The 12,530-nt window shown below is 42.9% G+C and overlaps 1 protein-coding gene across 1 annotated transcript in view; it reads left to right on the plus strand.

Annotated features, from left to right (window-relative positions):
* The first annotated feature begins 337 nt into the window (after positions 1-337).
* The window catches only part of ZDHHC13 (zinc finger DHHC-type palmitoyltransferase 13), a 51,728-nt gene continuing 39,535 nt past the window's right edge, over positions 338-12,530 (plus strand). The window contains exon 1 of the mRNA XM_040980001.1: positions 338-414. Coding sequence (XP_040835935.1) covers positions 388-414 — 27 coding nt within the window. The 5' untranslated portion in view covers positions 338-387. The remainder of the gene's footprint in view (positions 415-12,530) is intronic.

The following is a 12,530-nucleotide window of genomic DNA, read 5'->3' on the forward strand; positions in this document are numbered from 1 at the left end:
ACACGTGCTCTCAGTAGACGGTTGCTGATGTTGACACAACCGCCTTGTTCTGTCAGAGCGTGTTCTCGCCGTGACCTGGAGCCAGACAGAAGCTAGCTACACTTCAGAGTCGGGGCTGCGGTGCGTGAGCGCACTGCGGGGCGGGCCGGGGGCGGGGCCTCCGGCTGGCACTTCCCCCACGACCCACCCAGGCGGCGAGAAAGGCCCGCCTCCTGCCGAAGGTGCTCGGGGATTGGCTCACTGCGACGATTGACGGCGCGGAGCGTGCGCTGGGGCCGAGGCGGCGGAGGCGGAGGAGGCGCGAGCAGGAAGTGAGAGTAGAGGCGGCCCTGGGCGGGCTGGCAGGCGTGCCGCGGCCGCCAGTTTGCCAAGTCGGCTGCCGACGAGATGGAAGGACCGGGACTGAACTCACAGGTGAGTGTGGCTTCGGCTGTGAGGAGCCGAGGGGACGTCGAGGGCGGCGGGCGGCGGGCGCCCGGGCCAGGGTGCGTGGGGGGGCGCCTGCACACTCCGTGGCCGACGCTGGGAAGCCGAGGCCGACCAGCGGAGGGTCCTCCGTGCCCAGGCCAGGGCGCCCCCTGGGACTGGTGCCCGGCAGGGCAGGCTGTGGGGGCCTCTCGGGGAGGGAGCTGTTCCTAGGAGACCTGTCAGGTGATACACCTGCTTACAACTAGCCAGACTTGACCTTGGTATGGAGTCTGAGCGCGTCTTTCTCGGTCCAGGCGTCTTGGCTGCCGTCCTTGCCCCACACATCCCTGGTGTAGCTCTCTCACATCCTAGCTGTTTGTTTGGCCTGGTGGAAGGGGAGGTTTGTGATGGCCTTCAAAGGACTCTGTTCTGTGGTGGAGGAATTAAAAGTAGATACTAGATACGAAAACAGAAGCTGTGTGTGTTTCTGTGAAAGAGAGAGCGAGCGAGGGAGAGAGAGGAGAAATGAGAATGTTAGCTGGAAGAGAAGAATTTTGTCCATAAGAATTTTTCCATAAGGGCTTTTCCCAGTGGCTAGAGTGCTGACTGGATGACCACTTCATATTTGTTGAATAAATGAAACATTTCCAAATTCAGCCAGTTGTAGTGAGCACTTGGGGGCATACCAGGTGCGTGTGTGTGCATTATTTTACCCCAGAATCAAAGCATTCTTGAGAGAGAATTCATCCCCATGTACAGACTAACAAAAAAAAAAAAAAAAAAAATCGGAGGCTGTTGCTGGTGTGAATGGGTTAGCTCATTGATCTTCAAGTAGTTTGAAATGATTGAAGTACTTGGACTCCCAAAAGGTTCTTCAGTCTTGGGAGTGTTCCTCTGGCTTTCACTTTTCCAGTGAAGGCTTAAGTGACACCAGTTGTGTGGGGGAAGTAATAAAAGTGTTCTTACTGTGTGTTGTACCTTTTAAGCAAAGAAGAAAAAATGGTTTTCTGGTAAACTAGAAGCTGAGTATAGAATCTTCCCGTGGAAACTGTGTGTTGTTCTTTTTCTCAGAGCCTCAAGGAAAACTAATAGGACTAAGTATCATGTCATAATTACTCTATTGCAAAAGCCTTCAAGGGCCTCAGGTGCACTACCTCACACTGAAGGGAAGACAGCTGTGCCCCAGTTCCACCGCACTTGGCGGGAGAGAATAATTCAGAGTGCATGGTAGTGGGGCAGGTGGGGATCTGTGGTTGTTAACAATCACCATTACTAGTTTTTTCAGTAACCTGAAAATCTCAGCTGAATGTTGTGGCTTTCTTGATTCTCACTATGCTCCTATGAAGTGGAGAGAGAAGGTTACAGAAGGTACTTCCTGTCTCTGCAGGGTAAAAGGTTTGGTTCTAGGACCCTGTGCAGATACCCATACTGGTGTGGGTGCCCTTCATTAATGTGTCACAGCTGAAAATACACTGGGCCTGAAAAATGCTTGAAGCCTTTAGCTAAAATTAATTGCTGAGTGATGAGGATGTCATTGCAACAGGATTATCAGTTTTTAACTGAGCTGTGGCTGGATGCCACGCCTAGCATCACAAGAGTGTCCTCCTGGTGTCATTCCTTTGGGAAAGCTTAAATTCAAAATTTTGTTTCTACTGACCATCATCACTATCACATCACTGTAAAGTCAAGATTATGTCAGGCTATCTTAAGTCATGGACCACATGGGGTTCTTGAGAGAAGAGACTGGAGTCACTGGGTATAAGACTTATAGCTGCTAAGTGATAAAATTAGGACCTCATTTGTTCATTTAACAAATGAAGTTTTGGGGTCTTTTTTTTTAATTATAGCATCTTAACTTTAAAAAATATTTATTTATTTGGAAGAGTTTCAGGTTTAGGGGGAGATCTTCCATTTGCTGGTTCACTTACTAGATGGCTACAGTAGCCACTGCTGGGTCAGGCCAAAGCCAGGAGCCAGGAACTACATCTGGGCCTCCCCTGGGGGTTGCAGGATGTCAACAGTTGCATTTGCTGCTTTCCCCAGGCAGTTAGCAGAGAGCTGGATTGAAAGTAAAGCAGCCAGAACATGAACCAGCACCCCCATGGGATACTGACTTGAAGACAGCAACTTTACCCACAGTACCACAAGGCCTGAAGTATAAAGCAAGAAGAGAGCAAAGGACTATTACTGGTAATACTGAAAAACAGAATGCTTGCAATTTAAAATGCAGAGTCACAGAATGTCACACTGCAGTGATATCTGGGTCCAGATCTCAGATGTAGGGGAATAATTTATGTAGGTTCACAACGAAAACATATCAGCCACGCCAAACATTGAGTACAGACTCCTAAGACCACTGTAGCTGGGCTGATGGATCAAGTAAGAAAGCATTCAAAAAGGTAAAGTCAGAAAGAAACTGATGGGGTTTGGCAAAATCCTAACAATGATGAACCTGCCATCAAAAGCCAAATTCAGCAGTTGGCATGGTGGTATACCAAGCTAAATCCACCACTTGCTGTGTTAGCATTCCACTTGGGTGCTGATTCTAGCCCCAGTTGCTCCACTACCCATTGAGCTTCCTGGTAATGGTAGTGGAAGATGGCCCGGAGCCTTGGGTCCCTGTATCCATGGAACACCTGGAAGAAGCTTCTGGCTCTCAGTATCAAACCAGGCAAGCTCTGAATGTTGCTCCCATTTGCGGAGCGAGCCAATGGATGGAAGATTCTCTGCCTCTCCCTTTCTCTCCCTAATGCTGACTTTTAAGTTAAATGAATAATTTTTTTCTTTTTTTAAGATTTTTTTTAATTTTTATTATTTTTTTATTGGAAAGGCAGATATACAGAGAGAAGAGACAGAGAGGAAGATCTTCCCTCCAATGATTCACTCCCCAAGTGAGTGCAACGGCCAATGCTATGCCGATCCGAAGCCAGGATCCTCTTCCGGGTCTCCCACGCGGGTGCAGGGTCCCAAAGCTTTGGGCTGTCCTCGACTGCCTTCCCGGGCCACAGGCAGGGAGCTGGAAGGGAAGCGGGGCTGCTGGGATAGAACCTGCGCCCATATGGGATCCCGGGTGTGCTAGGTGAGGACCTTAACCACTGCGCCACTGCGCCGGGCCCATGAATAATTATTTTTTAAAAATTCAACAACATCCGCATTTTTTTTCCTGTTTTACCCACTAATTTATTGTCAGAAGGTCAAAGGATACCTTAACTCCTAGGACATATTCAAAAATCATTATGGGGCAGGCCTTGTGGTACTGTGGGTAAAGTTGCTGTCTTCAAGTCAGTATCCCATGGGGGTGCTGGTTCATGTTCTGGCTGCTTTACTTTCAATCCAGCTCTCTGCTAACTGCCTGGGGAAAGCAGCAAATGCAACTGTTGACATCCTGCAACCCCCAGGGGAGGCCCAGATGTAGTTCCTGGCTCCTGGCTTTGGTCTGACCCAGCAGTGGCTACTGTAGCCATCTAGTAAGTGAACCAGCAAATGGAAGATCTCCCCCTAAACCTGAAACTCTTCCAAATAAATAAATATTTTTTAAAGTTAAGATCCTATAATTAAAAAAAAAAGACCCCAAAACTTTATTTGTTAAATGAACTTCATTTGTTTCACCTTAGCATTTACTCAATACCAGCTAACATACTTACTGGTCCTGTTGATGTCTTAGGTTCACTGCTGTGTGATGTGCATGTGGAGCAGGTCCTAACACTGATGAAAACACTTGTCTTAGAATGAATTTGGAAACTGAACTCTGCTGTTTCTCTTAATGTTAAGAGAACCCCTAATGACCATGTGTCAGCTTTTTCACACACTCTCTCATTCATTGTTCTATCTAATAACCTCCCAAAATAGGGGTTCTTATTAGAGTGCAAGCATAGTTTTCTGAATCTAATGTCCTTTTCAGTACTAGTATGTACTATTTAAAAAAATAATTTTACCCATAATATTTCCATTTAAAAGAAATGAAACATTATCACAGCTGAAAGATGTTCCAAGGATGGATTCAGTATCGTGAACCGACTCAAAACATTGTGGTGTAAGATAGCTGTTGTCGTGCTTGTGGCTTCTATATTGTGGGAGTCTGGGCAGGCCAGGGCAAGCTTAGTTTGTTTCAGGCCCACTGCCATTAGGGCATCCGAAGCTGGGAGTAGCTCAACAGCATTGAGGGGTAGGGGTGTTTTCACTCACTGGCCTGGCAGTTGAAATTTTGAGCAGGAACATTTACATATGACCATCACATGGCCTGATACCTTGGTTCTAAGAACAAGTTGTCTCCAGAGAGAAAAGGAGGAAGCTGCTGATTTGTAAGACCTGGGCCTATGAATGAGCACAGCGTTACTCCTGCAATGTTCTGTTAGTGAAGGAGTCTCAGAGTTAAGACAAGAAGGACCTGGGCTGCTCCTCTTGATAGACTGTTGTAAAACTCTCCACAGGTGTGTCCATATGTCTCTTAATATAATTTCCATAAAAATTTTGTTCTGCCCTGCCTCCCCCGAGAATATTTAGTCAGTGTCATGTCTCCTGATATCCGTTTCCCTTTTTCTCCTTCGCTTTCTCCCTTTCTTTTGACCTGTGTGTCCTTTTTAAAAAATTTTGTTTTTTTAAATGATCTTACTTAGTTGATTAGGGTACAAAGGGTCAAGGGCTACAGGAAAGTGGGTAATACCATTGTTTCCATACTAATACCATTTTTTCCCCCTGTATCTGTGGTCAGGGGAGAAACAAAGGGAAAAGCCCCACCCAGCCTCCCACCTATCCCAGGTCCCCGATGTGAGGCATGCTCTGAGGGTCCTGCTCAAGCAGTTTTGATAGTTCAACAGTGACCTATGTATCTTTATTAAGTCAAGAAACATTTGTTTCCTTATTCAAGGATTTTTTTCCATTATTTATTTGAAAGGCAGTTACACAGGAAAAGAGAAATCTTGCATCTCCAGACTTTTTGAAGGTCCTTTTGGACCTCCCACATGCGTGCAGTGGCCCAAGCACTTGGAACGTCTTTTATCAGGTAGCTGGATGAGAAGTGGAGTGCCCAGGTTTTAAATTGACATCCACATGGGATGCTGGCATCATTGTCAGTGGCTTAACCCACCATGCCACAAGGCTCACCCCTCTGAAGAAGTTTCCTGCTGAAATCCTAAGTGGACAGAGAAGGTAAAATGGAACTGAATCCTATAATATTGGGCAACTAAAAGGCTATTCAGTGAATTATGTGTTCAGAAATTCCTAAACTGGCATATGGATGAGCTTCAGGGCACCAGTGGAAATTTTAAAATTATATGCAAGAGTCAGCTTGTATGTGCAGTTCTGCATTTATCTGAGTAGCGAATTCCTAGTTTTGATAACATTTTTGGAGGGATCATGACAAAGAGATGAAGGAAATTGAGACAGAAAGATTTACCTACTTCCCAAATATCCGCAGTCAGTAGCAAGAAAGCCATCTGTCTGGGTTCCTAATGTCGTAGCTTTTTCATCCTAGACCACTCAGTTGGCCTAGTCATGATAGCCATCATGATGGATTGTTTGCTGTCCCGTGAAGTCCACTCACGCTGCTTCAGTCCATGCCAGAGGAATAGTCCCTGTGGTGTGCTGAAGGTGAGGAAGGGTGTCTGTCTCTAAGCAGAGTACAAGCTCCTTAAAATCCAGGAATACTGTACCTTGTGCTCATTCTCATTTTCTTGCATCTAAAATATCAGCTAAATATGATCTAAAATACAAGATCTAAATACAAGACCTAAATATGATGTAAAATACAAGATCAATGAATATATAGGAAAACATATATATACATAATCTTGAAAAATGTGTAATGGAGACTAACATACTCAGAAATGAAGATGGACTGCCAATGGAACTGTTAAATATGTTGACAATAGAAGGCTGAACTTTTTGCTTTTGTCTATGAGTACAATGTCATGATATACTTCGAAAGAAGAATGATGGACTTGTGACTTGTTCAATGATTATACTATTGTAGTAATATGGGGGAGAGCAGTGGGAGGGATGGAGAGTATAGAAGGGGAAGTCCCTGTGCCTATGAAAAGGTATCATGAAAAATAGATTATGACCTGGCACATAGTAGGCATTTAGTAAATATCTGATGCATTAATGAATTGATAGGAATCCTGTCTTATATTTTATCCCTAATTACCTAACAGCATGACTGGTACATAGTAGGTGTTTTTACCTTTTATCTGCTTAGTTTGTTCTGCTGCCTCAGTGTCATAGGCAGCACTGTAGCAGTTAGGCTTCCCTGTCCATACAGGGTGTTTGTTCACGCAGAGAATGCTTTACCAGAGCACGAGTCAGCTTTTGTTTCTGTAATGGCTGTGAGGATCATTTTTTATGGGAGTGAGGAAGAACTACACAGGCATATTGATCTATCTTTCCGTTTTACAAATATGGAAATGAACCCAAAATAGGTAGATGATGAACCGCAGTCATAGACCACACGATAATACCCAAAAATCTGTTTTCAAGAACACCTCTGAGAGTGTTGCAGTCAGAAGGGCCTAGGCTGAAACAATCTGAAAAGGCAGGGATATGGTCTCTTCTTCTCTGCCTTTTCAGGCTGAGGGTCATATGCCCTCATCCTTCCTTTTCTTTCTCTCCTTCAACCCCATAGCAAACAAAGATTGCAATTTCCTTCTGAACATGCTCTCTGCATCCATATTGTGATTCATGTTATTGAAGCATTTGACAGTCTGTTTCCATATTCATTAATGAACAACTCACTGTGCACTCATGGCAAGATTTGAAATAAAGGTATTGAATTGAAGTCTGCTTCAAATCAACCTTTTTGATAACATTTCTTCAGTTTTTTTAGAGGGGGACTGACTTTTGAGATCTGATTAGATTGTCTGTTGATGCCTCCATAGACATAGCATACATGGTACAAATAGTGCTGTCAGCTCTGCCATTTTCTTGTTCACTTGTGTCTTTTTCCTGAATCCGTGTGTGTGTGTGTGTGTGTGTGTGTGTGTGTGTGTGTATGTGTCTGGGTCTGGAAATTGGCTTAAACCACTTACTTATTTTGGGAGCAATAATTTGGTTAAAATTAGATAGTCAAATATTGAAATTACATAACCTAATGTAAGCAGTAGTGTGCCGCAGGCCCCACTGTTGGTTCTACTAGTTTTACAACTTTTATGCTGTCTCCAGGTTACCTCATAAACAGAGTATAAGAAGTGACCTGCGTGACAAACAAATCAGTGAGTCTGCCCTTAGTTTTAACAACTTGAATTTGCAGATTTTGCTATTTTTTTTAATAGATAAAGGTCATGATAATAGAAGGTTTAACATCTTCCATTATCTACTGAGTCTTTGCATATGAGGTGGTTCTATGGGCATGTTCTATCCTCTGAGACAGCTGACTTGAAATCATGTCATTTTATTGCTATAGTCATTTTTAGGTTTTACTTTTATCTGGATTTGAGTAAAAAGTAATGACATAGGCATGTTTTTTTGTCTCATTACTTGCTTTTGCCATTTAATCATGCATTACATTCTCTTAATTCTTTATAAATCTCTGCCTTGATTCTCCTGTAGCCTTGAGCTCCTGAGGAGTAGTCACCACATCTGCTCTGCCATCAGCATAATGCTTTGTACAGTGTATGAATTCTTGCTAAATATATACTTGCTCTTAATTGTGGATGTTCTTTACATGGAAACATGTGATCCTCCTCAACACGTGAAAAAATGAATTTGATTTCCTTAATATTCAAGGCACTGTACAAAGCAAAAGATTCCTCCCAGGGCCAGCCCTAGGAGGCAGCAGCAACTGCTCAGGTGGTTGAGTCCCTGTCACCAATACAGGACACTTGGATTGCGTCCCCGCTCTTTAATCTAGGCTTGGCTGTTGGCAGACGTTGGGAGAGTGAGCCAGCAAATGCAAGATCTCTCTGTTTCTGTTTCCCCTCAGATAATTTTTTGAGGGCAACAAATTTGTATCTTCAGAGTGAATCCATTTTCTATTATGACAAATTAGCATGCAAAAGGGTGACTTCCCTGATGCTTAAATAGAAGTAGGTGAATACAGTCCACTGGAAAAATGACCAGGCTATGAAAAGGCAGTTCACAAAATAGAAAATATAGAGAGCCAATATACATAACAACAAAACACTCAGACTCTAACAACTAGAGGTGTGCAAATAAAAAACATGTCATTGTTTAGCCATCAGTTTAACAAGATTGGAAAAAATTGGTAATACCCAGTTTGGGACAGATTGGTAGGGAATTGGGGAAGAAATGCAGTATTTGTTCATTTAGTTGAAAGAATTATAAAGAGGGAGAGAGGTACATGTTCCATCTCTGCAGCATCATTCCCTAAATGGTCACAATGGCTAGGGATGGTCCAGACCAAAGCAATCTTCCAGTTCTTTCCCATTGCATTAGCATGGGGCTGTATGGGAAGTGGTGCAGCTCATCTAACGTTTATGGAAAAGTGGGACCCTAAGTAATAGCTTAACCCACTGCACCACACAGTTGGACTGTTACAAGGTGTGAGCAAGAACACACGAGACATGTCTAAGGTTTATTAAGGAGACTTTATTAAATTAACCAAGCTTGGTGATAATACAGCATACTAGAAATAGCAAATCACAAGTCCATATGGCAATCCAACCAGCATAATCCCAAGAGGAACAAATGGTCATTACCCTTAAGTCCATTCGTTAAGCTGAAGACCTATGTCCCAGCTTCCCCCAAAGATATAAATTATCCTAACAGACATGCAACAGATAACCTGGACACACCTACAAAGTTGCAGACATTCACCTTTCCCTGGCTTCTCTGCCCACATCCCATCACTGCTAGGCCTCACCTCTCCTAGAAGTCGTGATAGTACACAAACCAGAAATAACATTGTTATATCCATTGTCCCATCTAAGTGCGGTACACAGGGACCATGCTTGGGGGATTACCTGTCCTGAGCCAGCAAGAGTCTAGGTGCCAAAGCAATGGAAGCACCCAACCAGAAAGAGAGTGAGCAGCTGCTTCACTGGCCTTTGAAAGGGGCTTGTGAGGGAAGTGGTTACACAATGCAGTTCCGTCCACTCTTAGATGGTAGGTGAGTCTCAGGTGGGGGGGGGGCTTGGCTGAGGATGGAATTAACATTCTATTGCTGTTAGGACCCATCCACATTTCATTTGCCCACTGTCAATAGGTGCTGGCCATTACTGACTGCACTCCGTAACAGGACCCTATAATACATACTTTTTTAACCCAGTTATACTTTTGAGAATTAGTTCTGTACAAATAGAATGGATAGCATGTTAACTGTGGAATTGTTATATTTGAAAGGCTAGCTATCACTTCTAACAGTAAGGGGAACAGTTGAGTAGATGATGCTAGACCCGCTTAATAATATTCAGCTACTTGACATGCCGGTCTGTGTGTGATAGGTGAGAAAAGCAAGTTGAATAATAAGGTAATCCATTTATTTATTAAGCTGATTTTAAGACTATGGCTGTGTCAGTGTAGAATATATGATAAATTATATACTCATGCATGTGATGAAGGGTGCACCAGTGTGGTAATCATGGTTATCTGTGACGGTACAATGTTGGAAAATAAGTTTAGAGTTTTTACCATTTATTCACTTCTGGATTGCTGAATGTTTAAGATCATCGTGTATCATTTAATAATTTTAGAATTCTAGTCAAGATTGTTTTGATTTTAAAAAGGCAGAGTGATTCCTCAGTCTTTGTTATAATTTTCTTACTTCTGGAATTCTAGAATTGCTTAGTTCAACTCTAGCTTTTCATTTTCTTTTTTTTAGATATGATTATAATTTTTGAGATGTAATGAAAAAAATTCTGATGTTCCACTTGTATTTTAACTCAACCTCCTACTTTTTTTTTTTTTTTTTGGCTGTGTGAGTGAGTGAGAGGGAGATTATTTCAAAAGAGCGTGTTTGATTCTCTTTCTGAGTAAGGTAAATACACCTTTCTCTTCCAATTCATGCAGCTCTGATACCTAGACTGAATTTAAGGAGCAACTATTTAAGGATTCAGGAACACTAGAATGCAGAAACCACTGAAAATATAGCCGGGGTACCATGGAGTTGTGTGCCCTGGAAGTGACTGTCAGTGCATATAGAAAAACTCTCAAAACCTAACAGCTAAAATACAAGAGCCCAATTAAAAGTAGGGAGAAATCTTAGACACTTCACCACACAAGACATCTGGATTGCAGTTAAGCATATGAAAATGTGTTTGACTTCATTAACTACTAGAGATATACAAAATACAACATCTGTCAGACCAGCAACTCTACGAGCTGGTGGTTGGTGCGCTGTTAAGCCACCTCTCTCCTCTTCTGATTGCTTGCCTTTTTTTTTTTTTTTTTTCTGTTCATCATTTTATCAGTTACTGAAAAAAAGTATTGAAATCTCTAACAGTCATTGTGAATCTTTGCATTTTCTTTCCATTTTCATCACTTTGGCTTCATGAATTTAAGAGCTCCTTTGAGTTTATACAAGTTTAACATTATTAGGTCTTCTTTCTGAATCAGCATTTCTAATACTATGAAATGTTCTTCTTTTTCCCTGGCAGTGTTTCTTGTGCTAATGTCTACTTTGTCTTATATTAATTAGTCACTGCATTTCTTATTCTTAGCGTTTCTTTGTGGCCTGTCATTTTATTGTTATTTTAAGCTGTATGTATTTTTATGTTTAGGGAAGTTGCCTAAGCATATAGTAACAAAGCATATAGCTTGTTTTTTCATGTAGTCCAACAATCTCTGACTTTAGTTGGGATTTTTAAAGCCATTTGTGTTTAAAATAATTATTACAGTGTTGCAGTGCTTTCTTTTTCTTCTCCATTCTTTGTAGGCATTTCTTGTCTTTTGTGCTTATTACTTTAAAAATATTTTCTCTACGGCCTGGTGTGGTCATCACCTTTTATGCACTGGCATCCCATGTGGGTGCCAGTTCATGTTCCAGCAATCCTGTTTCCTGTCCACCTCCCAGATTGTGGCCTGGGAAAGCAATTGGCAAAGGCCCAGAACCCTGGGATCCTGCACCCATGTGGGAGACCTGGAAGCAGCTCCGGACTCTGGATCAAACTCAGCTCTTGCTGCTCTGGCCACTTGGGGAGTGAATCATCGGACGAAGATCTTCCTCTTTGTCTCTCCTCCTCTCTATGTATCTGCCTTTCCAATAAAAATAAATAAATCTTTACAGATATATATTTTTATTTATAGTTGGCTTAATACATAGCCCTCTGTGTCATCTTTGTTTAGAGATGCCTTAACAGTATGCACCTTTGACTGAAGCACATTCAAATACTGTTACAGCATCTCTTACATCTCTGACATTGTTCTTTCATTTCTCTGCTGTTTTGGAGAAATTTAAAAAATGCAAAATGTGTTACATGTACACATATGTTGGAACATATGGTGAGAACACATGGAACATATAGTTAGCGCACATGGTTTTAGACTCTTTGCCCTTTTGTTTTAATCCAAATTTCAGTCTCTTTCCTTCCTTTAGCCTGAAGAACTTCCTTTATCTTGTAGTATAGGTCTGCTGATAATTATCTCAGCTTTTGGTTGTCAGAAAACAGATTTTTGGATCTGTCACAATGGTTCATTTGGCTAATCCTCTCCCTGCAAATTCAGGATCGTAAATGGGTTCCTGTCCTGGCAGCTCCACTTCCCTTCCAGCTCCTCATTGTGGCCTGGGAAAGCAGTAGAGAATGGCCAAAAATCTTGGGGCCATGTGCCACATGGGAGACCCAGAGGAAGCTGCTGGCTGCTGGCTGCTGGCTCCTGGCTTCAGATTGGCTCGGCTCCAGCTGTTGTGGCCATTTGGGGAGTGGCCAGCTGTAGGAAGATCTTTCTGTCTCTCTTTCTCTGTAGGCATATTTGTGGACTGGGTCTGGGGCAGGATAGGTTTTGCATCCACAGCACACAGACAGGAGTGAGAGTCAGGGCAGGGTACAGGTTGGGTCCTGTTGGACCACAACATCTGCCAGTTCATATGAGGGCTTGTGCTGGAAGTGGGCCAGACTGGTCTAGGCTGCTGCATCTGCTTGCAAGAGTCAAGACTGGTAGATAGCTGGGCTGGGCCAGGCTGTAGCACCTACTGCACCTACTGGTGAATGCTGAGACTGGAGACTGGCCATCTC

The sequence above is a fragment of the Ochotona curzoniae genome, unplaced genomic scaffold, assembly GCF_017591425.1.
Source record: "Ochotona curzoniae isolate NIBS_2020 unplaced genomic scaffold, NIBS_Ocur_1.0 contig_3432, whole genome shotgun sequence".
Classification (NCBI taxonomy): Eukaryota; Metazoa; Chordata; class Mammalia; order Lagomorpha; family Ochotonidae; genus Ochotona; species Ochotona curzoniae.